General features: G+C 38.1%; 1 protein-coding gene and 1 pseudogene across 13 annotated transcripts in view; both read left to right on the top strand.

Annotated features, from left to right (window-relative positions):
- Positions 1–3,853: 3,853 nt before the first annotated feature.
- Positions 3,854–27,233, top strand: part of RALGAPA1 (Ral GTPase activating protein catalytic subunit alpha 1) — a 252,447-nt gene continuing 229,067 nt past the window's right edge. For 7 of the 13 annotated variants that reach the window (XR_006602909.1, XM_045067877.1, XM_045067876.1 and 4 more), the window contains exon 1: positions 3,854–4,461. Coding sequence is in view for 12 of the 13 variants with exons in the window: in XM_045067877.1 (XP_044923812.1) it covers positions 4,356–4,461 (106 nt within the window). In the remaining variant the exon portion in view is untranslated. The remainder of the gene's footprint in view (positions 4,462–27,233) is intronic. The other 6 variants (XM_045067883.1, XM_045067882.1, XM_045067881.1 and 3 more) reach the window with 2 other exon arrangements.
- Positions 4,753–24,908, top strand: LOC106003809 (annotated as a pseudogene).

Below are 27,233 nucleotides of genomic sequence, written 5' to 3'. Positions count from 1 at the left end.
ATTATATAAAAGAAAGTTTCCAAGAACAGTTTTAATTTAGACCACCCAGAATTTTTTTTTCCAATTTCAATTTTTTTCAACAAATGCAGATGCTTGTGGGGACCCATCAATGCACTAGGACATGTTGAAATTTTCTTTGCAGAGGAAAAACATACACAACATATACATGTTTATATAGGGTGCAAATAAGGAAAAGACTAAAAAGAAAAAGGAAAAAGAACATAAGTAATAGAAAAGGAAACAGATTAATTTTGTAGAAAACATAAATAGCTCTGCTTAAAAGTCTTTTTGTTGTCAAGTTGTTTGCAGCAAAAAATTAGGATATGATATAGCACATAGGAATGAAATACATGAAAGACAATATATATAAGTATGTCAACATATAAGTAGTATATGAAAATATACTTAAATCCTACTAAGAGTGGGGATGGGGAGGAAACCGCTGCCATTTCTAGCACCTCTAGTTAGAAATGGTGAAAACCTGAGCCCCAATACAGGTTGTGGTAATGGAGAGAACATGACTAAATCAAGAAATATTTAGGAAGTAGAATCATCAGGTCTTGGTAACAGGACAAAAGAGGAAAAAGAGGAGAAGATGTAAGATGATTTGAGTTTCTGGATTGAAAAAACCAGGACAGATAGTAGCATTATCAATAAAGATATCAGATGAAGGAGGAAGATGAGGTTTGGGAGAAAGGAGGGCAAAGTTGACAAGTTTCAGTTTTGCATATATTAAATTTGAATAGTTTGAATTTGAGTATATATGAATTCAAGATTAGTATTTCAGAAAAGACACAGGTTATAGGCAGGGACACAGGTGACTAACCAAATAAATGATAGTCAGAATCACGGGATCAGATAACTCTTCGACTACCAAAAGAAAACATTTTATAATATGAACATAAAAATTTAAAAACCAACAAATATTTATTCTGTGCCATTGTAGAGCACAAAGATAGCTTTTTGTAAAAAGCCCTTCTTTTCAAGGAGTTTCTATTCCTACATATACATCTTAATTTGTTTTGTTAGTTTATAATTGGTACACTAGATTTTTTTCATTTTCTTTAAAACAACTTAGTTTTTATTGTTTTATTTATTTATTTATTTATTTATTTATTTTAAAGATTTTATTTGACAGAGATCACAAGCAGGCAGAGAGGCAGGCAGAGAGAGAGGAGGGAGCAGGCTCCCTGCGGAGCAGAGAGCCCAATGTGGGTCTCCATCCCAGGACCCCAGGATCATGACCTATGCGGAAGGCAGAGGCTTTAACCCACTGAGCCACCCAGGCACCCCATTTTTTATTGTTTTAATTGTAAAAGCAATATATGCTTTTTGTAAAGGAGATATAAGCAAAATATAAAGAAGAAAATTAAAATCACCTGTAATTCCACTTTGCAGATATAACCACAATTTTGGAGAATTTTTTCATCTTTTTCTAATTACATTTTATACACAATTTTTTCCAGAGTTTTATTAAGAAACATATTTTCAGTTTTTTTAAAAGATATTTTTATTTGTTTATTTGACAGACAGATCACAAGTAGGCAGAGAGGCAGGCAGAGAGAGAGAGGAAGCAGGTTCCCCACTGAGCAGAGAGCCCGATGTGGGGCTCCATCCCAGGACCCTGGGATTATGACCTGAGCAGAAGGCAGAAGCTTTAACCCACTGAGCCACCCAGGTACCCCATATTTTCAGTTTTTTAAAAAAGACTTTATTTATTTATCTGACAGAGATCACAAGTAGGCAGAGAGGCAGACAGAGAGAGAAAGGGGGGAAGCAGGCTCCCCGATGAGCAGAAAGCCCGATGTGGGGCTCCATCCCAGGACCCTGGGACCATGATCTGAGCCGAAGGCAGAGGTTTTAACCCACTGAGCCACCCAGGCACCCTATATTTTCAGTTTTGTATCTGCTTTTTCACTTAGCATTGTCTTGAGTATTTTCCATGTCATTAAAAAAGTCTCCATATTAGTAATTTTATAGTCATGTCACATTCTACCTATTGGACAGTCATTTCCTTTCTGATGGACATTTATGTTGTTTCCAAACTTTCAATGCTATAGATTATGTGTTAATATTTTTTCATATGTACCCATTTATGCTTTTGTACAATAGAATTCTGAAAGTGGAACAACCGAATCAGAGTATATAAATGTTTTTAAGTGTCTTTTTTTAAACATTTTTTTTTAAAGATTTTATTTATTTGTCAGAGAGAGAGAGGGAGCGAGAGCGAGCACAGGCAGACAGAATGTCAGGCAGAGACAGAGGGAGAAGCAGGCTCCCTGCCGAGCAAGGAGCCCGATGTGGGACTCGAACCCAGGACGCTGGGATCATGACCTGAGCCAAAGGCAGCTGCTTAACCAACTGAGCCACCCAGGCGTCCCGTTTTTAAGTGTCTTTATGCGTAATGCCAAATTTTAATTTCCAGTGAGCTTGTAGTAATTAATGCTTCTTCGCAGCAAGCAATAGGAGTATCTTTGTCACACTTACCAGAAGTAAGATGTCTAATTTAAAAACAAACTTTACTAATAAGACATTACATGATTATCATTAAAAAATAAATTATATTGGGTGAAAGAAGTCAGATACCCCACAAAAAAGAGTATTCCAAATACTTATATTTGTATAGAACTCTTGAAAATGGGAACTCCAAGTGACAGAAAGCAAATCAGTGCTCTCCTGGGAACCAGGGATCAGGTAGCAGGAGGGAGGAATTATCAAGGGGCAAGAGGAAAGTTTTGGGGGTGGTGGATATGTCCCCGATTTTGATTATGGTGATGTTTTCATAGGTGTATACAATTGTGGAAGTTACCAAATTGTACACTTTGAAAATGTACAGTTAGTTGTACATCAATTCTCTTCAATAAAGCTGTTTAAAATTGTTTAAAAATATTCTTTTAATCTGATTTTTTGAAAATTACTTACGTGTGAACATTTTCACTTTAAAAAAAAGCTTTATTTATTTGAGAGAGAGAGAGAAAGGGAGAACTGGCAGAAGTGGGGAGGGGCAGAGGGAGATCACCCGCAACTCAACTCCCAGCTGAGTGCAGAGCCCAAAATGGGACTGATCCTAGGATCCTGAGATCATGACCTCAGCCGAAATCAAGAGTCAGCTGCTCAACTGAGTGAGCCACCCAGGTGCGCCACATTGTCATGTTTTAGTTATGAATATACAGTCCTGTGATTTTTTGTGTTCCTTGTGTTTCCACAATCTAAGGTGGAGGCCTTAGCATATTTTTCCTGGATTTGTGAACTCTACACATTAAGAAAATTCACCCTCAAAGTTCTCCAGATTTCTTTTCTCTTGTAATTTTGCACTCTGTTACTGCATTCTTTGGGGGTTCATTTATTTGTGCAAGATAATTTTATTTATTTATTTTTTCATGTGCAAGATAATTTTAACCTAGAGGATGTACTACAACCCTACAAATCTCTAAACTACAATAAACTGTCCATCACTTTGAAAAAACAAACAAACAAAAAATCTTTTAAACAAAATTCAACTTAGGACATGAAAGGGTGTTACATCTAAGGCCTTCAGAATTGGCATCTAAAATGTATTGCCCGTCTGTTTTGATGTTTGGGGGTTATTTTTAAGTTACTATAACATAGTAAACTGTGGAGATGAAGGATCTTTTTAAACAAAAACTACACACCACCACTCTGGGAGTCCCTCCGTTAGGAGTCCCTTCGCTTACAATGGCGCGGAATGATTCCTTTCCCTGACTTTCTTGGGCTCCTGCTTTGGCGGCTTACACAGGACACCAAAGGTGGGTAATGCCACAGATGATCTCACGCTGGCATGACGTCAAGAAACCTTGACGTCAGAAGGCGGTTGCCACGGGGACCATTCGCCACCGACGGCAGAGTCGTGAAACCTCATCACCGCACTCGTCTCCGTTTCGGCCTATGCAGGGTGTAAGCTGCTAAAGAAGCTTTAACCTTAAGGGGGCCTCAGGGAGAGGAGTCGTGCTGCCGCCGCGGAGAGCCCCACCTCCGGCTCCGGGTCCCGGGCCCCGGCCTGTGGCTGCGAGCGGCGGCTTCGGGAGGCAGCCGGGGCGGCGGCGACCGACCTGCCGGGTCTCCCCCGCTCCGTGCAGGATTGGGAGAGGGGATCCGCCATATTGGAGCCGGAACCGAAGGTGCCTTGCAGCCGCGGCGCGAGGCGGGTGGAGGCGGCGGCCCTGGCCTGGATGTGAGCGGCGTCGGCTACGCTGGGGCCCGCAAGCCTGGGGAGTGAATGAGCTGCTCACGCTAGTAGCCTCCCCGCCCACTCTCTCCACTTTCCGCCGCCGGGGCCGGACCGGGAGGGGACCGGAGTCGGCCGTGGCGGCGGCAGCGGCACCGGCAGCGGCAGGATGTTCTCCAAGAAGCCGCACGGGGACGTGAAGAAGTCTACCCAGAAGGTGCTGGACACCAAGAAGGACGCGCTGACCCGTCTCAAGCACTTGCGCATCGTCATCGGTGAGGAGCGAGGGGGTGGTGGCGCCCAAAGGCCTGCCTCGGGGAGCCTCTGGGGACTCTCCCGCCCGCCCTGGCGCTGTGCGGGAATAGAGGGCGAGGCGTCGCCTCCGCAGAGACGCGGGAGGGCGGATAATTTGGGGAAGGGAAAACTTGGCAGTTGGCAAGTACTAATCACCACCAACACAGGGTTACCTAATTTTGAGTTAATAGTCCGAGCTCATTTGTACAAACTAGCATTATTCTAAAAACTTAGATCTTTGTTGGACTTCAGGAGGCTTGGTGTTGTCGATAATGGTGTTTATAGAATATGTGTGTCAGGTGACTACCGCGGTCCCAATCCAAGTGGAAACATCCCCCCACCCCCCGAACTCAAACAATATAAACCTTAATCTTTCAAGTTCCTTGGCTCCTGAGGGCGAGGAAGCAGTTCCACACCTCTTTGGGAAGTGGCGGGTTTCCAAAATTCTTAGGGCAAGAGCCCCGCCCTTTTGTTAAAGTACCGTGTTCATCATTACTGTCACTTGGAGGGAAGATTATTATTAATTACAGAGAACGAAGTAGTTTGTAACTTCCTTTGCTTCTCGAAAATTGTATACAGTTCTGGTCTTACTTAGTTAAAATTTTCTTACCCCTGTTGCCCTCTGCTTCTCTTTGGCTGGACGACCAAACAGTGCTCGGGTTGTGGTTATAGGGTTAAACGAATCTTTGGAATACTTGCTCATTTCATAGGCTGATAAGGGCTGTAATGATATTTATGGAACACCCGGTCCAGTACTTGGATCTTTTATAGATGGAATCTGAGGTGAAAAGGAAAGTTGCTTTGCTTGTGTTGATACAGAGAGTTATTGGCAGGACTAAGTTTAGAACCCAGACGCCTGAATCCTAGTTCAGAGTTTATTATCTTCAGATCTCCTTCTAATGAGTGTTTTTCTGAAAAGTGTCATTTAATTAGTATAAGTTTTTTAATTAGTATAATTAATATAAGTAAGTCCTGTGTTTGAGCTGTGTGTTTTTCTGTTGTTTATTCATACCATCAGGATACCACCAGTAATATCCAACATTTGTTTGGTTTACAAAATGATTTCACATAAATTATAATTAATTCTCACAGTAACTGTAGAAGTAGATATGATTATACTCCATATTTTATAAATGAGAAAGCTGAGGTTTGGGAATGTTAAGTAGTCATCCAGCTACTAGGAGGCCAGAACTGGAGCCCAGATTTCATATCTCCAGTTTGTGTTTTACTCTTTTCTACATTTAAAACAGCAAATCTTTATCACAAGTAAGTTGTATATATTCCTGTCAAATAAGAAAGCAATTAAATCCAGTTTAGCAATATAAAAAGAGATCTAGTTTTCACGAAAATATAAATCTTCTAAATATAGTTGAGTTTGTGATCTTTTCATTTTCATTCTTGAGAGTTAAGTTGTTGATTGAAAAGGTTTGACTGAGAGAGTGCAACAGAAAGTCAATGTGTGAATGCAGATGTTCACAGACAGTGGAGGAATAAAATTGGAGAATTAATGGAATTTGGCACCTACTTGGGACAGACTGTAGGCTGAGTAAAAGTCAGAGCTATAAAGTTGAGTTCTGGTAGAGTATTGACATTTCCTAAATTAACTGCTGTATTCTCTAGTTACAGAGTGGTTAGGGGATAGTTCGTACATACTTCTTGGGCTTGAAAGTTTTTTCCGTCTGGGTGAAATGGTCTAAATTAAAAGGCTTCAGGTACATGTTAGGTATTTTTAAAACAAAGCGATAATGAGAAAAAACACACTTTTTTTTAAATTAATTTATGGGCTTTTTAAAAATGGAGCATATGCTCTATATAAACACTTAAAATATCCTTAAGAACCTTCAAATAGAGAATATTGTGCTTTCAGACTCTATGCCCTTTCAGTGGATGAGGTCCATACAGAGAGATTACAGCACTTCAGTACTCTTTATTTATTTTTAATATTTTATTTTATTTTAATTCCAGTGTAGTTAACATACAGTGTTATACTAGTTTCAGGTGTATAATAGAGTGATTCACCAATTCCATATTATTACTCAGTTCTCATCAAGGTAAGTGTACTCTTAATCCTGTTCACCTATTTCATCCCTCTCCTCCACCCACCTCCCAGTAAACATGTTTGTTCTCTATAGTTAAAGATTGTTTTTTTGGTGGGGGGCGGGATGCTGGGTGGCTCTGTTAGTTAGGCATCTGACTCTTGATTTCAGCTCAGGTCATGATCTCAGGGTTGTAGGATCGAGCCCCATGTTGGACCCCACTGAGCCTGGAGCCTGTTTGAGATTGCCCTTCTGCCCCACCCCACTCCACCAGTTCATGGGTATGCTTTCTTTCTCGCTCTCTTTCTCTCTCTCTCTCTCTCACACACACACAGACACAAAAGAGTGGGTTTTTTTTTTTGTTTGTTTGTCTCTTACACAAAAGAGTGTTTTTTTTTGTTTGTTTGTTTTTTTTTTTTGTCTCTTTATACTTCAGTAGTTTTAGACCCATAGTTCTTAACCAGGACAGTTTTTTCCCTCTGGCAATATTGGCAATGTCTGGAGATACTTTTGGTTGTCACAAATAGGGAGAGAGGCTACTGGCATCTGGTGGGTTGCAGAAATTCTGCTAAATATCTTACACTGCACAGGATAATATATCAGAACAGTATTCTAGTTCTAAATGTAGTGCTGAGATTTAGAAAATTTGTCAAAATAATGGAGTGAAAGATGGATCTCCAAATGTTGTACTTGTTAGGGAAAGAACCCAATGTCCTTCGACTGATAAATGAATAAAGAAGAATTAGTATGTATGTACACACACACACACACACACACACATTCACACGAATATTACTCAGCCATAAAAAAGAATGCAGGCTTGCCATTTGCAACAACTTGGATGGAGCTAGAGTGTATTATGCTAAGCAAATTAAGTCAGAGAAAGACAAATACCATATGATTTCACTCTTCTGTGGAATTAAAAAACAAAACAGATAAAAAAAAAAAAAAAGAGGGAGGCAAACCATAAAAGAGACTCATAACATTGGAGAACAAACTGAGGGTGGATGGAGGGGCAGTGGCTGAGAGGATGAGCTAAACGGATGATAGGTATTAAGGAGGGCAAATGTTGTGATGAGCACTGGGTGTTTTTGTTTTTTCTTTTTTAAAGATTTTATTTATTTATTTGACAGACAGAGGTTACAAGTAGGCAAGAGAGGGAGGCAGGGAGAGAGAGAGGAGAAAGCAGGCTCTCCGCAGAGCAGAGAGCCCGACGTGACCTGAGCCCATGACCTGAGCCGAAAAGCAGAGGTTTTAACCCACTGAGCCACCCAGGCACCCCGCACTGGGTGTTATAAGTAAGTGATAAATCACTAAATTCTACTCCTGAAACTAATATTACAGTGTATGTTAACTAGTAACATAGTAAGTAGAATTTAAATAACAACTTGAAACAGAAACACAACAAAACAAAAACAAATGCTGTACTTGATTCTACTAAATTAATTGAATAAAATACTCTGTATCTTTAAATGGTTACAATTATTTTCTTAGAAATATGGTTAATGTAAGTAAATTCCTAAGAAAATGAGTGTGAGAAAGCAGAGTGACAAACACTGTAAGATGTCTTAGAGGTCCACCAATCAGGTAACTTATTTTGCAGATGTAAGAGCCATTTCAAATCCTTTCTGGAAGTAGGCGCAAGTTTTACATAAAAATATTGTGAGGAAGCTAGTTTGCAAAGTGGGCATTGCCAGTTACACAGGATTTTTATTTTTGATTGGTTCCATCTGAACTATATTTTTAACCCTTAAAATGAATTGCCACTCATTCATGGTATTTAGAGAGAATTCAGTGCATCCAAATATATGAGAATATAATTTAAACATCCAGTCTAAACCTTTTTTCTGCCATGTATTCCTAAGGAACACTTGAGACATAACAGCTGAATTTTAGAAACTTGACTCTGAAGGACTTAGATTTAAATCTGTGTTGTTTGTTAATACTGCTATATAGTTTATTTATAAGAACTGGGAATTAGAGTTTTTAAAAAATAGAAATAAAGGCGTGTCTAGTTTCAGAAGATTTGTGTTATCCTCTCTTCCCTTCCAGTCCCCTTTTTTTCAATTAAAAGCCTTAACATAATACATTAAGTTAGCACATGTCAGGTAGCTAACAATGCCTGCATGTAGTGGATATTGACTAAATGTTAAATATCTTCTGTGGCAAGTGTTCAGTCTTAATGATTTAAAAGTAAAAAGATGAGTGTTTATTCAGTTAATAAATACACTGATTATTGTTGGATCATTTTTTCTTTCTTTCTTTTTTTTTTTTAAAGATTTTATTTATTTGTCAGAGAGAGAGAGGGAGCGAGAGCGAGCACAGGCAGACAGAATGGCAGGCAGAGGCAGAGGGAGAAGCAGGCTCCCTGCTGAGCAAGGAGCCCGATGTGGGACTCCATCCCAGGATGTTGGGATCATGACCTGAGCCGAAGGCAGCTGCTTAACCAACTGAGCCACCCAGGCGTCCCTGGATCATTTTTTCTAATAGCTTTATCGATACAGAATTGGTATACAATAAATTACACATACTTAAATCACACAGTTGAATAATTTTGACATACATCTATGCCTTCTGTAGCCATCATGACAATTAAGATTAGGGACATACCCAGACATTCCAGGTAGCAATTATGTCTGTAGCCTCCCAGAGTTTCCTTTTGCTCCTTTGTAGTCCCTTTTTCCCAATGCTACATGCACCCCATCCCCTTCTACCTTCCCCTGAGAGAAACTTTTTATGTATATGTGTGTGTGTGTGTGTGTGTGTGTGTGTGTATGGTATTACACAGTATTCACTCTTTTTAGTTTGGTTTCTTTTATTCAGCCTTATTTAAAATTCATCTGTATTGTTGTGTGGTGTGTCAAGAGTATATTGCTTTGTTGCTGAGTAATATCCCGTTGTTTAGTTATGCCACAATTTGATGGATATATGAATTTGCACTTTGGGGCCATTACACATAAAGCTGCTGTGAGGTGTACTTATTTATAAACACGTGCTTTTTTCTCTCTTGGATAAATAGCTAGGAGTGGAATGGCTGGATCACATAGCAATTGTGTGTTTAAATTTATAAGAGACTGACATACTGTTTTTTTTTAAATTTTACATTCTTACTAGCAGAGTTTGAGAATTCCATTTCCTGCACACATGTCAACACCACTTGTTATGGCCAGCCTTCTTAATTTCAGCCACTGTAATGAATATGTAGTGGTTATAATTGTTTCTCTGATATCTAATAAGGTTGAGCGTCTTTTCATTTGCCTTTTTTCCATTATATAACTACTTTGAAGTGTCTATTCAGATTTTTTTCATTCAGTTTTGAAAATTCTATTTTTTGAATACAAGTACTTTATCAGATACATGATTTGCAGAGATCTTTTTTCCCAGTCTTTAGACTGTCTTCTTCTAAATTTCTTATTTTCTTTGAAGGAGTAGGAATACTTAATTTTGTCTCTTATGGTTTATGCTTCTGATTTTAGATCTAAATCTTGGCCTAAGCTAAAGTCACAAAGAGTTTCTGCTATTCTTTCTTCAAGAAATTTTGTAATTTTAGGAGCTATCGGGTTAACTTCGTAAATATGATTTAAGGTATGGATTGACTTTTTTTTTTTTGCAAATGGATATCCAGTTGCTCCAGCACCATTTGTTGAAAAATACAGCCCTTTCTCCACTGAATTGCCTTTGCACTTTTTCCAAAACTCGTTCGTCTATATATGTGAGAGCCTATTTCTGGAATTTCTATTTTGTTCCAGTGATCTGTTTGTGTTAGAGCCAAGACCCCTCCCTCTCCCTCTTCTCTCTTATTCTCTGTTTTTCCTCTTCTCTTACCCCCCCTCTCTCTATGTGTATACACAGACATACACACAGTTTTTTTTTTTTTATTGTAACAATAAGTCTAGAATTTATGAATAAATTAGGTAGTGTTGTTCCTACAACTTTGTTCTTCCTTTTCAAAGGTTTTTTTGGGGGTGAGGTTGGTGGGAATTGTATCAGGTCCTTTGCATTTCCATATGAGTTTTAAGATTAACTTGTCAGTTTTTTTTTTAAAGATTTTATTTATTTGACAGAAATCACAAGTAGGCAAAGAGGCAGGCAAAAAGAAAGGGGGAAGAAGGCTCCCTGCTGAGCAGAGAGACCATGCTGGGCTTGATCCCAGGACCCTGAGATCATGACCTGAGCTAAAGGCAGAGGCTCAACCCACTGAGCCAACCAAGCACCCCAGCTTGTCAGTTTCTTAAAAAACAAATTCCTCCTGGGTTATTGATTGGGATTATGGTGAATCTGTTGGTCAGTTTGGGGGAGAATAGACAACAATATTGAATTCTCTAACTCATGAACAAGGTATGTTTCTCCATTTACATAGGGCTGCTTTAATTTCTCTGGCAGTGTTTTGTAGTTTTTAATGTACAGGTATTACACATTTTCTGTCACTTATCCCTAAATATTTTCTACTTTTGATGCCACTGTTAATGGTATTTTTTTTTTTTAATTTTTTTTTTTTAATTTTTTTATTTTTTATAAACATATATTTTTATCCCCAGGGGTACAGGTCTGTGAATCACCAGGAATCCCACCCCCTTCTCCCAAACCCCCTCCCCCCGGCAGCCCTCAGTTTGTTTTGTGAGATTAAGAGTCACTTATGGTTTGTCTCCCTCCCAATCCCATCTTGTTTTCATTTATTCTTCTTCTACCCCACTTAAGCCTCCATGTTGCATCACCACTTCCTCATATCAGGGAGATCATATGATAGTTGTCTTTCTCTGCTTGACTTATTTCGCTAAGCATGATACGCTCTAGTTCCATCCATGTTGTTTTGCAAATGGCAAGATTTCATTTCTTTTGATGGCTGCATAGTATTCCATTGTGTATATATACCACATCTTCTTGATCCATTCATCTGTTGATGGACATCTAGGTTCTTTCCATAGTTTGGCTATTGTGGACATTGCTGCTATAAACATTCGGGTGCATGTGTCCCTTTGGATCACTACATTTGTATCTTTAGGGTAAATACCCAATAGTGCAATTGCTGGGTCATAGGGCAGTTCTATTTTCAAACATTTTGAGGAACCTCCATGCTGTTTTCCAGAGTGGCTGCACCAGCTTGCATTCCCACCAACAGTGTAGGAGGGTTCCCCTTTCTCCGCATCCTCGCCAGCATCTGTCATTTCCTGACTTGTTGATTTTAGCCATTCTGACTGGTGTGAGGTGATATCTCATTGTGGTTTTGATTTGTATTTCCCTGATGCCGAGTGATATGGAGCACTTTTTCATGTGTCTGTTCGCCATCTGGATGTCTTCTTTGCAGAAATGTCTGTTCATGTCTTCTCCCCATTTCTTGATTGGATTATTTGTTCTTGGGTTGTGTTGAGTTTGCTAAGTTCTTTATAGATTCTGGACACTAGTCCTTTATCTGATATGTCGTTTGCAAATATCTTCTCCCATTCTGTCAGTTGTCTTTTGATTTTGTTAACTGTTTCCTTTGCTGTGCAAAAGCTTTTGATCTTGATGAAATCCCAGTAGTTCATTTTTTTTTTTTCCCTTGCTTCCCTTGCCTTTTGCGTTGTTCCTAGGAAGATATTGCTGCGGCAGAGGTCGAAGAGGTTGCTGCCCGTGTTCTCCTCAAGGATTTTGATGGATTCCTTTCGTACATTGAGGTCCTTCATCCATTTTGAGTCTATTTTTGTGTGTGGTGTAAGGAAATGGTCCAATTTTATTTTTCTGCATGTGGCTGTCCAATTTTCCCAGCACCATTTATTGAAAAGGGCTGTCTTTTTTTCCATTGGACATTCTTTCCTGCTTTGTCGAAGATAAGTTGACCATAGATTTGAGGGTCTATTTCTGGGCTCTCTATTCTGTTCCATTGATCTATGTGTCTGTTTTTGTGCCAGTACCATGCTGTCTTGATGATGACAGCTTTGTAATAGAGCTTGAAGTCCGGAATTGTGATGCCACCAACGTTGGCTTTCTTTTTCAATATCCCTTTGGCTATTCGAGGTCTTTTCTGGTTCCATATAAATTTTAGAATTATTTGTTCCATTTCTTTGAAAAAGATGGATGGTACTTTTGATAGGAATTGCATTAAATGTGTAGATTGCTTTAGGTAGCATAGACATTTTCACAATATTTATTCTTCCAATCCAGGAGCATGGAACATTTTTTCCATTTCTTTGTGTCTTCCTCAATTTCTTTCATGAGTACTTTATAGTTTTTCTGAGTATAGATTCTGTGTCTCTTTGGTTAGGTTTATTCCTAGGTATCTTATGGTTTTGGGTGCAATTGTAAATGGGATTGACTCCTTAATATCTCTTTCTTCTGTCTTGCTGTTGGTGTAGAGAAATGCAACTGATTTCTGTGCATTGATTTTATATCCTGACACTTTACTGAATTCCTGTATAAGTTCTAGCAGTTTTGGAGTGGAGTCTTTTGGGTTTTTCCACATATAGTATCATATCATCTGCGAAGAGTGATAATTTGACTTCTTCTTTGCCGATTTGGATGCCTTTAATTTCCTTTTGTTGTCTGATTGCTGAGGCTAGGACCTCTAGTACGATGTTGAATAGCAGTGGTGATAATGGACATCCCTGCCGTGTTCCTGACCTTAGCGGAAAAGCTTTCAGTTTTTCTCCCATTGAGAATGATATTTGCGGTGGGTTTTTCATAGATGGCTTTGATGATATTGAGGTATGTGCCCTCTATCCCTACACTTTGAAGAGTTTTGATCAGGAAGGGATGTTGTACTTTGTCAAATGCTTTTTCAGCATCTATTGAGAGTATCATATGGTTCTTGTTCTTTCTTTTATTGATGTGTTGTATCACATTGACTGATTTGCGGATGTTGAACCAACCTTGCAGCCCTGGAATAAATCCCACTTGGTCGTGGTGAATAATCTTTTTAATGTACTGTTGAATCCTATTGGCTAGTATTTTGTTGAGTATTTTCGCATCTGTGTTCATCAAGGATATCGGTCTATAGCTCTCTTTTTTTGGTGGGATCCTTGTCTGGTTTTGGGATCAAGGTGATGCTGGCCTCATAAAATGAGTTTGGAAGTTTTCCTTCCATTTCTATTTTTTTGGAACAGTTTCAGGAGAATAGGAATTAGTTCTTCTTTAAATGTTTGGTAGAATTCCCCCGGGAAGCCGTCTGGCCCTGGGCTTTTGTTTGTTTGGAGATTTTTAATGACTGTTTCAATCTCCTTACTGGTTATGGGTCTGTTCAGGCTTTCTATTTCTTCCTGGTTCAGTTGTGGGTAGTTTATATGTTTCTAGGAAATGCATCCATTTCTTCCAGATTGTCAAATTTATTGCCGTAGAGTTTGCTCATAGTATGTTCTTATAATAGTTTTGTATTTCTTTGGTGTTAGTTGTGATCTCTCCTCTTTCATTCATGATTTTATTTATTTGGGTCCTTTCTCTTTTCTTTTTGATAAGTCGGGCCCAGGGGTTTATCAATTTTATTAATTCTTTCAAAGAACCAGCTCCTAGTTTCGTTGATTTGTTCTATTGTTTTTTTTGGTTTCTATTTCATTGATTTCTGCTCTGATCTTTATGATTTCTCTTCTCCTGCTGGGCTTAGGGTTTCTTTCTTGTTCTTTCTCCAGCTCCTTTAGGTGTAGGGTTAGGTTGTGTACCTGAGACCTTTCTTGTTTCTTGAGAAAGGCTTGTACCGCTATATATTTTCCTCTCAGGACTGCCTTTGTTGTGTCCCACAGATTTTGAACCGTTGTATTTTCATTATCATTTGTTTCCATGATTTTTTTCAATTCAATTCTTCTTTAATTTCCCGGTTGACCCATTCATTCTTTAGAAGGATACTGTTTAGTCTCCATGTATTTGGGTTCTTTCCAAACTTCCTTTTGTGGTTGAGTTCTAGCTTTAGAGCATTGTGGTCTGAAAATATGCAGGGAATGATCCCAAATCTTTTGATACCGGTTGAGTCCTGATTTAGGACCGAGGACGTGATCTATTCTGGAGAATGTTCCATGTGCACTAGAGAAGAATGTGTATTCTGTTGCTTTGGGATGAAATATTCTGAATATATCTGTGATGTCCATCTGGTCCAGTGTGTCATTTAAGGCCTTTATTTCCTTGCTGATCTTTTGCTTGGATGACCTGTCCATTTCAGTGAGGGGAGTGTTAAAGTCCCCTACTATCATTGTATTATTGTTGATGTGTTTCTTTGATTTTGTTATTAATTGGTTTTATATAGTTGGCTGCTCCCACATTGGGGGCATAGATATTTAAAATTGTTAAATCTTCTTGTTGGACAGACCCTTTTGAGTATGATATAGTGTCCTTCCTCATCTCTTATTATAGTCTTTGGCTTAAAATCTAATTGATCTGATATAAGGATTGCCACTCCTGCTTTCTTCTGATGTCCATTAGCATGGTAAATTCTTTTCCACCCCCTCACTTTAAATCTGGAGGTGTCTTCGGGCTTAAAATGTGTTTCTTGGAGGCAACATATAGATGGGTTTTGTTTTTTTTATCCATTCTGATACCCTGTGTCTTTTGACAGGGGCATTTAGCCCATTCACATTCAGGGTAACTATTGAGAGATATGAATTTAGTGCCATTGTATTGCCTGTAAGGTGACTGTTACTGTATATGGTCTCTGTTCCTTTCTGATCTACCACTTGTAGGCTCTCTCTTTGCTTAGAGGACCCCTTTCAATATTTCCTGTAGAGCTGGTTTGGTATTTGCAAATTCTTTCAGTTGTTGTTTTGTCCTGGAAGCTTTTAATCTCTCCTTCTATTTTCAATGATAGCCTAGCTGGATATAGTATTCTTGGCTGCATGTTTTTCTCTCGTTTAGTGCTCTGAAAATATCATGCCAGCTCTTTCTGGCCTGCCAGGTCTCTGTGGATAAGTCAGCTGCCAATCTAATATTTTTTTACCATTGTATGTTACAGACTTCTTTTCCCGGGCTGCTTTCAGGATTTTCTCTTTGTCATTGAGACTTGTAAATTTTACTATTAGGTGACGGGGTGTGGGCCTATTCTTATTGATTTTGAGGGGCATTCTCTGAACCTCCTGAATTTTGATGCTCGTTCCCTTTGCCATATTGGGGAAATTCTCCCCAATAATTCTCTCCAGTATACCTTCTGCTCCCCTCTCACTTTCTTCTTTCTTCTTCTTCTGAATCCCAATTATTCTAATGTTGTTTCGTCTTATGGTGTCACTTATCTCTCGAATTCTCCCCTCGTGGTCCAGTAGCTGTTTGTCCCTCTTTTGCTCAGCTTCTTTATTCTCTGTCATTTGGTCTTCTATATCACTAATTCTTTCTTCTGCCTCATTTATCCTAGCAGTTAGAGCCTCCATTTTTGATTGCACCTCATTAATAGCTTTTTTGATTTCACCTTGGTTAGATTTTAGTTCTTTGATTTCTCCAGAAAGGGCTTTTATATCTCTCGAGAGGGTTTTCTCTAATATCTTCCATGCCTTTTTTCGAGCCCGGCTAGAACCTTGAGAATTGTCATTCTGAACTCTAGATCTGACATATTACCGATGTCTGTATTGATTAGGTCCCTAGCCTTCGGTACTGCCTCTTGTTCTTTTTTTTGTGTTGAATTTTTACGTCTTGTCATTTTGTCCAGATAAGAGTAAATGAAGGGGCAAGTAAAATATTAAAAGGGTGGCAACAACCCCAGGAAAATATGCTTTAACCAAATTAGAAGAGATCCAAAATCGTGAGTGGGGAGAAAGGGGATAAAAAGAGGTTCAAAAAGGAAGAAAGAAAGAAAAAAGCAAAAAGAAAAGAAAAAGAAAAAAAAAAGAAAAGAAAAGAAAAGAATTAAAAAAAAAAAGAAAACACCTAAGAAAAATGTAAAAAATATATATATATATATTAGATAAACTAGTAAAAAATCGTTAAAAAAGAAAAAGGTAACAGTTAAAAAAAAAAATTTTACCCGAAGGCGAGAAAAAAAAAAATGAAAAAGAAAAAATTAAATTAACTGCAAGACTAAAAAAAAAAATCACAGGAAAAAAGCCATGAGTTCCGTGCTTGGCTTTCTCCTCCTCTGGAATTCTGCTGCTCTCCTTGGTATTGAAACCGCACTCCTTGGTAGGTGAACTTGGTCTCGGCTGGATTTCTTGTTGATCTTCTGGGGGAGGGGCCTGTTGTAGTGATTCTCAAGTGTCTTTGCCCCAGGCGGAATTACACCGCCCTTACCCGGGGCCGGGGTGAGTAATCCGCTCGGGTTTGCTTTCAGGAGCTTTTGTTCCCTGAGCGCTTTCCGTAGAGTTCCAGAGGACGGGAATACAAATGGCGGCCTCCTGGTCTCCGGCCCGGAGGAGCCGAGAGCCCAGGGCCCCACTCCTCAGTGCGCCCTCAGAGAACAGCGCCCAGTTACTCCCATCTGCCTGACCTCCGGCCGCGTTCCGAGCTCACCGAGCCTGCGACCGGTTCAAGGTAACACGGAGCTGCGAGCTTACTGTCAGCTCTGTCTCTGTAGCCGGCTTTCCCGTTCCAATACCCGCAAGCTCTGCGACACTCAGACACCCCCGATCCTTCTGTGACCCTGCGGGACCTGAGGCCACGCTGACCCCGCGTGGGCTTCGCCCCAGTTTAGCCTCTGGAGCGATGTCCCTCAGCGGAACAGACTTTTAAAAGTCCTGATTTTGTGCGCGGTTGCTCCGCCGCTTGCCGGGAGCCGGCCCCTCCCCCCGGGGTCTATCTTCCCGTCGCTTTGGATTCACTTCTCCGCCGGTCCTACCTTTCAGAAAGTGGTTGTTTTTCTGTTTCCAGAATTGCTGTTCTTCTTCTCTTCGATCTGCCGATGGATTTTCAGGTGTTTGCAATCTTTAGATAAGCTATCTAGCTGATCTCCGGCTAGCTGAAGCAGTCTCAGCTTGCTACTTCTCCGCCATCTTGACTCCTCCCCTGTTAATGGTATTTTTATATCCATTTCCTTGCTAGTGTATGGAAATCCATTTTTCTAAATAAGTGTTGCGCTTTTTTTTTCTTTTTTCTTTTTTAATAATCTCTACACCTACAAGTGTAGGGCTTGAACTCAGGACTTCCAGATCAGTAATTGCATGCTCTCCTACTGAGCTGGCCTGGTGTCCCTGATTTTTGTGTATTGAGCTTGTATTCTGAATCTTGCTAAATTCACTTAGTCTTGCTAAACTCACTTAATCTTGCTAAAGATTAAGTTTAAGATTTAAGATTTAAGATTAATATGGTCATATTAAATTTTTGTTGATTCCATTGGGTTTTTTACATAGATAGTGTTGTCTGAATAAAAACCATTTACTTCTTCTTTTCCAATGGGGATCCTTTTGTTTATTTTTTTCTTGGCTTATTGAACTCGCTAGAACCCCTAGCACAGTGTAGAACAGAAGTAGTGAGAGTGGGCATCCTTATATTTTTCCTGATCTTAAGTGTAAAGCAATCAGTTTTTTAATCATACAACATGATGCCTTTTATCATGTTGAAAAAGTTTCATTTTTTTGCTGGAGTTTGGATCAGGAATGGATGTTGGATTTGTTACATGCTTTTTCTACTTATCTTGAGATAAACAGATTTTTTTTGTTCATGTATGAATATGATGAATTATAGTCATTGATTTCATATGTTAGTCAACTCTGTAGTCCTGGTATTAAACCTCACTTGGTCATGATGTATTTTCATTTATATCTATTGTTGGGTTTGATTGTTTATAATTTTTATATTTATGTTCACGAGGGATATTGGCCTGTACTTCTCTTTTCTTGTAATGTCTTTGGTTTTGATATCAGGTAATGCTAGCCTTATAGTATTAATTGAGAATTATTCATGTAGAGTTATTTTTTACTTAAATGTTTGGTGTAATTCACCAGTGAAGCTATCTGCAACTGCAGTTTTTTTTGAAGCAGTGTTTTTTAACTACTTTATTGGAAAGACAGCTATTCAGGTTATCTGTTTCTTCTTGAGGGAGCATTGGTAGTTTGTTTTTTTCAAGGAAGTTTTATTTGGTATAAGTTGTCAAATTTATAGGAATAGAGTGGTTCGTAAAACTCCCTTATTATCCTTTTGATGTTTGTAGAATCTGTGGTGTTGTCACCTCTCTTAAACTTGATATTGATAATTTGTCTTTTCCTGATCAGACTAACTAGAGACTTATACTTTCATTAATCTGTAAGAATCAGCTTGGGGCACCTGGGTGGCTCATTTATTAAGCATCTGCCTTCAGCTCAGGTCATGATCCCAGGGTCCTGAGATGAGAACTGCCTCCAGTTCCCTGCTCAGCGGGAAACCTGCTTCTTCCTCTCGCACCCCTGCTTGTGTTCCCTCTCTCTCTGTGTCTCTCTCTGTCAAATAAATAAATACAATCTCTTAAAAATAAATAAAAGAACCAGCTTTACTGATTTTCTGTTTTTTCCATTCATATTTCATTAATCTCTGCTTTGATAGCTTGATTATTTTTCTTTTCTTTTTTTTTTTTAGCTTAGTTTTAGTTTAATATGCTTTTTTTCTAGTTTTTTTAAAATGTAAATTGAGATTACTGATTTGAAACCCTTTTTCTTTTCACTATAGGCATTTGGTGATGTAGATCTTTCCTAAGTAGCATCCCACAAATTATGGTATTTTTGTATTTACATTTTACTTTGCCTTTCTGGTTTCTTTGATCTATTGGTTAGTTACTCTTGTGTTCTTTAGCTTCAAATATTTGCGGATTACTCTGTTATCTTTCTATTATTGATTTCTAACTTAGTTGCATTACAATCAGGCAACATGTTTCATGATTTGATTTCTTTAAAATTGATAGTTCCACATATATTGTAACTTGATCCATGTTCCATTTGCACTTGAAAACAATATATATTCTGTTCTTGGGTTGAAAGCTCTAAATATGTCAATTAGGACAATTTGTTTGATAGTGTTATTAAAGACTTATGTATCCTTGCTGAATTGCTGTCTACTTGCTATTATCAATATTGAGAGAGTGCTGAAGTTTCTGATTGTAATTGTGGGTTTGTCTGTTTCTTTTTGCGGTTCTTTCAGATTTTGCTTCATGTATTTTAAAGTTCTTTTATTAGGTGCAAAAACATTTAGGATTATTCTTTCTCCTTGATAAATTTTTTTTTTAAGATTTTATTTATTTGAGAGGGAGAAAGAGAGCGCAGGTGCACGCACACACATGCAGGGAGAGGGAGAAGCAGACTCCCCACTGAGCAGGGAGCCCAAAGCAAGGCTTAGTCCCAGTACCCAGAGATCATGACCTGAGCCAAAGGTACATGCTTAATGGACTGAGTCACCAGGCACCTCTAAATTGATTCTTTCATCATTATGAAATGATCTTTCTCCCTGGTGATATTCTTTGCTTTGGGAGTAGGCCTTTTAATTAAAATGTTTGGATCATGTTCTTTGTTTTGTTTTGTTATTATGCTTCTTGTTATATACCCAGAACTTACTCGTCTTGTAAGTTTATACCTTTCGACCACCTTCACCCATTTTCCCCACTTCTTGCTTCTGGCAACCCCCATTCTGTTAGGTTTTTATGAACTTTTTAAAAAAATTTCATGTATAAAGGAAATCGTAGAGTATTTATCTTCTCTGCCATTTCACTTAATATATGTAGCAAGTGAAAAAAGGGATTTTCTTTTTCTTTTTTTGTGTGGCTGAGTAATATTCCATTGTCTATATAAAGGTAGGATGTATGTGCATGTGCATGTATCAATTCATTCATTGGAATAACATCAGTCATTTCCATGTCTCTGCTATTATAAATAATGCTTAGTGAATGAGGGTATGCAGATATCTCTTTGAGGTAGTGATTTCATTTCCTTCACATATATACCCAAAAGTGGAATTGCTAGATCATATGGTAGTTCTGTTTTTAATTTTTTGAATTGTCCGAACTGTTTTCCACAATGGCTATACCAATTTACATTCACACCAACAATGTACAAGGGTTCCCTTTTCTTCACATCCTTGCCAATATTAATTCTTTTTGATAATAGACATTCTAACAGGTGTGAGATGGTATCTCACTGTGTTTTTTATTTGCATTTCCCTGATTAGTGATGGTGAGCACCATTTTGTGTACCTGTTGGCTGTCTCTATGTCTTTGGAAAAATGTGTTCAGATCTTCTGTCCATTTTAAAATTGGATTGTTGGGGCACCTGGGTGGCTCAGTGGGTTGAAGCCTCTGCCTTCAGCTCAGGTCATGATCTCGGGGTCCTGGGATCGAGTCCTGCATCGGGCTCTCTGCTCAGCGGGGAGCCTGCTTCCCTCTCTCTCTCTCTGCCTGCTTCTCCATCTACTTGTGATTTCTCTCTGTCAAATAAATAAATAAAATCTTAAAAAAAAAATTGGATTGTTTGTTGTTTTGTAATTGAGTTGTATGAGTTCTTTATGTATTTTGGATATTAACCTCTTATCAGATTCATGATTTGCAGATATTTTCTCCATTCTGAGGGTTGCTTTTTCATTTCATTGATGCTTTGCTGTGCAGAAACCCTTGATGTAATTTGGTTATTTTTGCTTTTAGTATTGTTTCTCCACCTTTTAGCTAAGATCAAATGTATTGTTGCTTTTATTGCCTTTATTTTTGTTGTGAAATCCAAACAGTCATCAAGACCAGTGTCAAGGAGCTTACCAATTATGTGCTCTTCTAGGAGTTTTGTGGTTTCAGGTCTTAGTTTAAGTGTTTAGTTTACCTTTTTTTTTTTTTTTTAAAGATTTTATTTATTTATTTATTTGTCAGAGAGAAAGAGAGAGCACACAAGTAGGCAGAGTTGGAGAGAGAAGCAGGCACCCTGCTGAGCAGAGAGCCTAAAAGCAGAGGCTGTAACCCACTGAGCCACCCAGGTGCCTCTTGTATATACTCTTTATCTTCTTTAGTGAGTCTTACTGATTTGAAAAATTAATTTGACCTAATTGAAATACTTCGTGTATTTATAAAGAAGCGATTTACTGATCAGATATTTACATAAATGTTACTGATTAATTCGCTTACTAAAATAAGCTGTTTCAGATACTGTAAACCACCTCTGCATTAACATTTCATTTTTTCTTAAGATTTTATTTATTTATTTGACAGAGATCACAAGTAGGCAGAGAGGCAGGCAGAGAGAGAGAGGGGAGGAAGCAGGCTCCCTGCTGAGCAGAGAGCCCGATGCAGGATTCAATCCCAGGACCCTGGTATCATGACCTGAGCCGAAGGCAGAGGCTTAACCCACTGAGCCACCCAGGCGCCCAACATTTCATTTTTGTTAAGGATTATATTGCATCTAAGTGACTTATAGGACTGCATAAAATGTGCAGTATGTGCAGTAGAATTATTAGTGGTAAAACAGGAAACTGAATAGCCACTACTTAAGGAAAGGAAACATTATCAGGTTCTAGGGATGAGCTGATTAAAGCTCTAAGGCATTGAATTTGGTTCTTAGATTTCCTGGCAGTTAAAGTGAAAAGAGCTATGTTGGGTTCAGTGTTCAGTGTCTTAAAAAAAGAAAACATAGTTTTGCTAAAAAAAAATTTTTTATTTTTGGTTCCAAATTCAGTCATGGCGTGTGTGTGTGTGTATGTGTGTTCATATATTAGCTAACATCTTTTCTTCTAGAAGGACCCATGTGATACAAATGGACCTTTGGGAAAATACGAAATAGGGATAAGTATGTTTGTTAAATCTGTTTCTGATTTCAAATATCTATACAATCTAAGTGATTTTTTTCCCTTTTTCTTTTTCTTTTTTTTTTTTTTTTTTTGCATTTCTGTCAATGGCATCATCATCGTTCAAGTTACTAAAACATGAAACTTTCGTCTTTGACAATGTGGTAGAAAAAGATAAATGGATGTAAGGGTTTCCCACAGATATCTCAAAGTCTAATAAGCATGCCAACAGAAATGTATCTTTGTCTGCCACATTATCTTTAACTTCTTGTTATCCCTCTCTGGTACTTTACATTTTAGCAATATTAAATCAGAAGTCACTTTCTGTGATGCCTGTACTTTTGCTAATGGTGTTCACTATACCATGCAGTCCTCACATCACTTTTAGACCTGAAAGCTTAATCTGTACATAGCTTTGGTGAAGCTTTCCCTATCAGAGGGCATAGGAGCTTTTCCTAGACTTTCTTATTTACTTCTAGTAATTTGATTATTTTATTACAGTGTGTTTATTTGCTTGATTATATCATAACTACCTTCCTGAGGGCAGAGGTATGTCTTTTTTGTGTTTCCTAGACTTAGCATATTGCTTGGCATGTAAGTGCTTAGTAAGTGTCATGTAGGTCAAGAATGAATATGTTAGGTATGAGGAGAAAAAAATTGCCTTTTTTTGAGCAATTTCCTTTTATTTGACAATGGTAGGAAAAACATTTAAAGTCAGTTGAGACCAGACCTTATCAGAAAGAGACCTTGGGTTGTCTTTAGCACCTGTGCAGAAAATTGGTTCAAAACCTAAAGTCTGTACTAAGTACGAAAGAAAAACAAAAAACAGGACATTAACTGAAAGATGTTTATGACATTATGGCAGAAGTTATCAGATAATCTCCCCTCATCGTTGAAAGAATCTTCATGACTCTTATATACATCTAATTTTTAGAAAATTTATGGCTGATAGCCCAACAACGTGTTAGCTTTAAGGTGTGTTTCCCTACTGCCGCTTAACAGAATACACTGTAGATAGGGAAGGTGAGTAAAATAGAACACAGAACATCAAGTTTGTGCCCCTAACTTGTCATAGCAGCCACAGGAGACTAATACAGATTTCTTAGTGTCTTGGCCTTTTGTTCTTCCATATGAATTTGGGAATCAGCTTGTAAATCCCTAGATAATATTTGTTAGGATCTTTTTTTGGATGGACTTGAATCTGTAGGTTTAATTTAGAGGAGGTTGACATTGATAGGGTCTCCATTCTTCATATTCCAGGGACCCTCCATTTATTTATTTAGGCTCTTTTTATTTAAGAAAGACTTGCCTATCTTTTTTATAGTCAAGGACAATTACATTTAAAAAGGATATTAATTTTGTAAAAGGAGGACTTCTGTTTGCTATAGAAGGAGCTCATGTGACCACTTCATTAAATGGTGGTTTAGGTAAAGATGAAGAAGAAAGAATGTTCATCTGCATAAAAATGATATATAAATGTTTTATAACAAAATAAATTCCAAATAGTTTTAAATCTTCAAGATAAAATGAGAAAGAAATAAGGAAATATATTTTATATATTGGAATAGGGAAGATCACTCTCAAAACTTACACCAGGGTTAAAAATCATCACAGAAATTCTTGATAAGTTTGTCTATATGAAACATTTTATATTTATAATAGTAAAACCCATCATTAGCAGAGTTAAAAACACTGAATTATGAAGCATATGGAACGAGTTTGAGAGAATTAATTACTTAACTTATGCCTATTAAATATGAAATTTGGAAAAGGTGGTGACATATGTTGTCAAGACATATTAAAAATAGACCCTCTCTTGCTGTAGCCTCATTCTTCTGCCAACTGGTGCTGCTTGTGTGCTGGTTCAGTGAGGACCTGGTACCTCCTTTGTGAAGTGGCAGCTGAGAAGACCGGTACTCTCTGATGTTGATGAAAAGCCTAAGGAAGGCGTCAAGGCTAAGAATAATGGTCATTATTAATTTGAAGGTGATGTGGCAGGATGGATCTGTGGTGCAGTTTAAGATTAAGTGGCATATTATCACTTAATAACTTACTAAGAGGTATATATCACTTAGTAAACTAATGGAAAGCCTATTGTGAAAGGCAGGATTTGTCAGTGAGGGAGAACAGATTTTGATTTGATGGAGAACCATTCAATGAAACACACATCTGCACAGCTGGAAATGGGGGATGAAGATACAATTGATGTGATCCAGCAGCAGACAGGAGTAGTCTACTAAAAAGAGAACTTGCTACTGTACTCTAGATCTCTCTTCCTCCAGACCAAGATATTCTCAATGAGAAAACTGCAGTTTGATTCCACATCTTGACTACTACAGTATAGTTTTCTTGATTCTTTCATTTTCCCCTTCCCTATCACTTAATTGTATATAAAGTAACTGTGTATGTGCACAAGCATATTGTATATTTTTTTAGCTAAGTGGCTGATGGTATGTTTTGATTGACATCAGATGGAGATGGAATGGGGAAATAAACTGGTTCTGGGAAATAGACTGGTTCTGTGAAAATACCTCCTTTCTCCATTTGTGGCATGCTCATTCAGCTTTTTATATTCCGGTAAGTTATTTTGCTCTCAGCATTTAACAACAACAACAAAAAAAACCAACATAAAAATCCTTGCATACCTTGTTCAAGTGGAGAATTTTAATGTTTTTTTTTATCATTTATCATATCAAGGAGAATTTTGTAACTTTTTTGTATGAAACAGTTACATGTAGGGCAATCTGTCTTTAAGTAGGGGTAAATACTCTACAAGAAATGTTTTCTCTTCAAGTCAAGCATCTTGTTGTTTAAAATATTTTATTTATTTTTTAAGATTTTATTTATTTATTTGCCAAAGAGAGAGAGAAAAAACTTGTGCACCAGCAGGGGGAGGGTAGGCAGAGGGAGAAACAGGCTCCCAGCTGAGCAGGGAGCCCAGTGTGGGGCTCATCCTAGGACCCTGGGATCATGACCTGAGCCGAAGGCAGATGCTTACCTACTGAACCACCTAGACATCCTTTATTTATTTTAGAGAGAGAGCGCATGCGCATGCACAGGTGCTCAAGCAGTGGGAAGGGGCAGAGGGAGAGAGAGAATCTCAAGCAAACTCTGCACTGAGGGTGCCATTTCATGACCCTGATACCATGACCTGAACCAAAATCGAGAGTTGGATGCCCAACTCCCTGAGCCACCCAGGTGCCCCAAGCACCTTGTTTAAACTTTTTGTTCAAAAAAAAATTATATATAATATTACTGATGGAATGTAAATTCAATGGCATTTTGACTGTAAAACAAAATTTAAAGTGTATATATGTGAGGCACCTGGCTGGCTTAGTCGGTTAAGCATGCAACTCTTGATCTTGGGTTTGTGAGTTCAAGCCTCCATGTGGAGGTGGTGTGGAGCCTACTTAAAATTAAAGTATAAATTGCTTCTCGGCCTTTTGGCTAAGATCAAGTATAAAATTAAAATATACATACGCCTATACTTTGAAGTGAGCATTTCCATTTCTTAGCATTCTAAGGAAGTGGTTATATGTGTAGGACCACTGCAATGTTTAAAATAGTGAAAAATTTGAGCCAACCTAAATATTCATTCTTTGGAGATTGACTTTGGATTTTAAATATATTACTAAATTTGAGTATTGTAAGTCTCAGGAAGTGTTAGGATTCTAGTCATTACTAAATAAATAGGTTGGCTTTTTCACATGAACACCAAATACATTTCAGATATGATTCTATCTCTTCACACTCTTTTTAGAAAATATTTTACTTATTTATTAGATAGAGACGTAGTGAAAGAGCATGATTGGGGAAGAGAGGGAGAAGCAGGTTCTCTGAGAGCAGAGAGCCTAACATGGAGCTCTGTCCCAGGACCCTGGGATCTTGACCGGAGCCAAAGGCAGTTGCTTAACAGACTGAACCATCTGGGTACCCCTCTGTTCACTATCTCTGAGAAGTTTTTAAGGAGTGAACATTTTAAGAGAAGCAGTTATCATATATTGATAATATTACCCAATATTTTTGTCTACTTTATGTGGTGGGCTGTGCATAAGCATTTTACATGTGTTATCTGACTTAATTCTTACAACAGCCCAGTGTGGGAGATAGTAATTAATCCCTAAGGAAAGATCAGCATTAAAAAGCTAGTAAATAAGGGGATATAGAGGAGAAAGTCAGAATATCTGGGTTCTGATATCAGCTATATTATTCACTTAATACTTCTGTACATACTTCATCTCTTTATAAAATAAGAATAACACTTCAGATATTATTGGAAGATTACATGAAAAAATGAATTTGAAGCACAGAATTTATGGAAGAATTTAAAACATTATTTGAATTTTTATTGGAACCTTGAAAGTGATAAAATTGGATCAAAGAAATTATGACCTGTGCAAAGTCAGTAAGAATTTATTCCTTTTTTTTTTTTTTAGGGTTTTAAAATTTATTTATTTGACAGAGAGAGAAAGCGAGAGAGAGGACGTGCGCACATGCATGTGAGAGAGAGCATGTACACAAGCAGAGGGAGTGGCAGGCAGACGAAGAGGGTGAAGCAGACTCCCAGTGGAGCAGGGAGCCTGATGTAGGGCTCCATCCCAGGACCCCAGGATCATGACCTGAGCTAAAGGCCTATGCTTAACTGACTGAGCCACCCAGATGCCCCAGTAAGAATTTATTTTTAAGAAATATAGTATGAACCCCTGGATGATCTCTTTTTTTTAAGTTTTATTTTTAATTCCAGTTAACATACAGTGCTATGTTAGTTTCAAGTGTACAGTATAGTGATTCCATACATGTTGCTCTTCATGAAAAGTGCATTCCTTGATCCCCATCACCTGTTTAACCCATCCCCCCATCCACCTCTCCTCTGATAACCGTCAGTTTGTTTTCTGTAGTTGTGAATCTCTTTCTTGGTTGTTTTGTCTCTAGTTCTATCCATGTTGTTGCTAATGGCCAGATGATCTTGATGATGGTTTAGATTCTGTACTTTATTCTTAGTCTTTAGCCTACTAAAAAAGGATAAATTAGAAAATTATTTAAAAGTTACATTTTGGGAAAACAAGAATGAAAGGAAATAAAATTCATTGTTGGTATTTTAGGTCAAATAAACACAAGGA

This window comes from Mustela putorius, unplaced genomic scaffold, assembly GCF_011764305.1.
Source record: "Mustela putorius furo isolate JIRA1106 unplaced genomic scaffold, ASM1176430v1.1 tig00003898_pilon_pilon_pilon, whole genome shotgun sequence".
In the NCBI taxonomy this organism is placed as follows: Eukaryota; Metazoa; Chordata; class Mammalia; order Carnivora; family Mustelidae; genus Mustela; species Mustela putorius.
Note: the sequence above shows the minus strand (reverse complement) of the source record. Positions and strands in the feature narration are given on the sequence as shown.